Genomic DNA, 2,759 nt, shown 5'->3' with positions numbered 1-2,759 from the left:
TTAGTATAGTCACCTGTACCATTTCAGTTCACTGCTACATCCTCTAAAACTGTACTACTGTCCTGCAGGTTAAGGTGAACCGGAAGGACTCAGGCATCGCCCTGAAGCCCGTCAAGGCTGACATCTTTGCTCCTGCCACCGTGTTCTCTGACAAAGGCATCGGAAGGTTTGCTGACTTTGCCATCTCAGGGGTCAATAACGACTACGAGGAAGAGGACAACATGAGCTTTGAGGAGAACGCTGCCGCCATGTTCGCTGATTCCCTTTCTGAGGCCCTGAAAGTCACCGAACAGTCCTCGTCTACCAGGCCCGTCGTGTCTTCTGGCCCACCCAGCCACATCTGTGGACACAGAATTGTTCGCGTGCGTGGCTCCCGCACGCCTGGTTCTAGGACCGTTGAGGATCTCGTCTATGGACCGTGCACCTACAAGGGAGAGGAAGTCACTCACGACTCATCTGGCTCAGCAGCACGCTCCTCTGGATCAAGCTCCAGTTCTCACTCGTTCTCTGGTTCATCATCTGCTGGCTCTTCATCTTCGTCTGGTCGCAAGGCATCTGGCTCTGCCTTCAGAGCGTCAAGCCAGAGTTCTGGTTCTTCCTTCAAGGCTGCTACCAAGGCCTCTGGATCATCTTTTGCCTCTGGTAGCCAGAGTGAGTCTGCCTTTGGTTCTGCTAGCCAGAGTGGTTCCAGCTCTCGCTCTGGTAGCCAGAGTGGTTCCGCCTTTAGATCTGCTAGTGAGAGTAGTTCTGCTTCTCGGTCTGCTAGCCAAAGTGGTTCCAGCTCTCGCTCTGGTAGTCAGAGTGGTTCCGCCTTTGCATCTGCTAGACAGAGTGGCTCTGCTTCTGGGTCTGCTAGCCAGAGTGGATCTGCCTTCGGATCTGCTTCTGGGTCTACTAGCCAGAGTGGATCTGCCTTCGGATCTGCTTCTGGGTCTGCTAGCCAGAGTGGATCTGCCTTCGGATCTGCTTCTGGGTCTGCTAGCCAGAGTGGATCTGCCTTCGGATCTGCTTCTGGGTCTGCTAGGCAAAGTGGATCTGCCTTCGGATCTGCTTCTGGGTCTGCTAGCCAGAGTGGATCTGCCTTCGGATCTGCTTCTGGGTCTGCTAGCCAGAGTGGATCTGCCTTTGGATCTGCTTCTGGGTCTGCTAGGCAGAGTGGATCTGCCTTCGGATCTGCTTCTGGGTCTGCTAGGCAGAGTGGATCTGCCTTTAGATCTGGTAGCCAGAAAGCTAGCTCTTCCTCTGGATCTGGTAGTGGTGCCGCTGGCTCTTCAGGCTCTTCAGGGGCTTCAGGTTCTTCATTCTTCCAGTCCTCAAGCTCTGCCAGTTCATCCAGTCGTTCAGGTGGCTCTGGATCTTCCGGTGCTCGTTTCTTTGGATCAGCAGGTGGCTCCGGTTTTGAAGATTCGAATGAGTCTGGCTCCGGCCGTGCCTCAGCTGCATTTGAATTCCACAGCTCATCCAGTCCATCCAGCTCTGAAGAAAAGAAAGCGAGTGGCTTCTTCCACTTTGTGAAGGAAAGCTCAGAGTCAGGTTCCTCTAAGGAGCATTCAGGTGAAGGCTTCTCAAAATTCAGGTCTAGCTCCAGCTCTTTCTCCCGCGGCTTTTCGTCCTCATCTCGCTCAGGAGGATCATCTGAAGGGAGCCTCACACGCACCGTTTCAGTTAAGTCTCCCGTCCGCCAGTCGAGCGTAATCAGCCACTTCACACCCGCCGAACACGTGTATGATGCAACCGCTGGTGTCACACTGGGCAGCAGCTCCTCTCGGCAATCCTCCACCCCTTCCCGAGCAGTGTTCGTGTCCTCAAAGACCGACTCGTCCGCCGCTGCTGCCGCCGCACGTCAGGCTGCCGAAGCCGCCCGCGCCGCTGCCGCCCGCGCCTCGAAGTTGGCTCTCACGCGCACTGTTTCTGTCAGGTCTCCTGAAAGGAAGTCCACCGTCATCTCACACTTCACCCCAGCAGAGCACCAGTATGAGGCTGTTGGCAGCGTCACCATCCAAAGGGATTCTGAGCAGTCCTTCTCTTCCGTCTCTCCTGTCAGGACATTTACAGTCAAGGCCTCCCCTGCCCCTGCCCCAGCCCCTGCCCCTGCCCGTGGCTATACCTCTCCTTCTCGTCCCTCTTCCCCCTCCAATCTCTCTCTCACACGTACCGTCTCCGTGAAAACCCCTGAGAGGAAGTCAAATGTCATCTCCTTCTTCACTCCGGCTGATCACAAGTACGAGGCCACAGGCTCCGTCACCATCCAAAGGTCGTCAGCCTGAGTGTCATCATCGCCCATTCGTTGAACTGTCAGGTCGCCGGAGTCTTCTCCTCTGTACTTAGATTCATAAAGGTGTATTAGTGTTTGTACAATGTATTGTAGTCGGTATCATTCAGATCGTTTATTTTTTCTGTCATTCATGACGTGCTGTGAGTATTGCTTGGCAGTGGGCGAGCAGAGCCTTTCACTAACCCTTCATGCCTTTTCCGTATTCTAGCCTCACTTTTACCTCCTTTGACACCTTTGTTTTCCTTTCGCCCCTTCCCTGAGCCTGCCTGGGCCCCGCGGCAAATTTGTTGTCTGTTCCCTTCGCACTGATGTATTTATCGCATTATTTATTTACGAATTCTCTAGTGAAACGAAAGAGAGCTTTTATTTATCGAGAAATTTCGAAAAGAAATACATAATATTTTACTGATTTTCATTGTTTCAAGTAACCTTTACCTACATGTTCCCATTAAAGACAATCACATAAAAATCACATGCAGAGGAA

The 2,759-nt window shown here is 53.0% G+C and overlaps 1 protein-coding gene across 1 annotated transcript in view; it reads left to right on the top strand.

Moving 5' to 3' along the window:
- Positions 1–2,395, top strand: part of LOC135103026 (uncharacterized) — a 36,693-nt gene extending 34,298 nt beyond the window's left edge. Inside the window, 1 exon segment of the mRNA XM_064008888.1 lies at positions 69–2,395. Coding sequence (XP_063864958.1) covers positions 69–2,267 — 2,199 coding nt within the window. The 3' untranslated portion in view covers positions 2,268–2,395.
- Positions 2,396–2,759: the final 364 nt, after the last annotated feature.

The sequence above is a fragment of the Scylla paramamosain genome, chromosome 8 (assembly GCF_035594125.1).
Source record: "Scylla paramamosain isolate STU-SP2022 chromosome 8, ASM3559412v1, whole genome shotgun sequence".
In the NCBI taxonomy this organism is placed as follows: Eukaryota; Metazoa; Arthropoda; class Malacostraca; order Decapoda; family Portunidae; genus Scylla; species Scylla paramamosain.
Note: the sequence above shows the minus strand (reverse complement) of the source record. Positions and strands in the feature narration are given on the sequence as shown.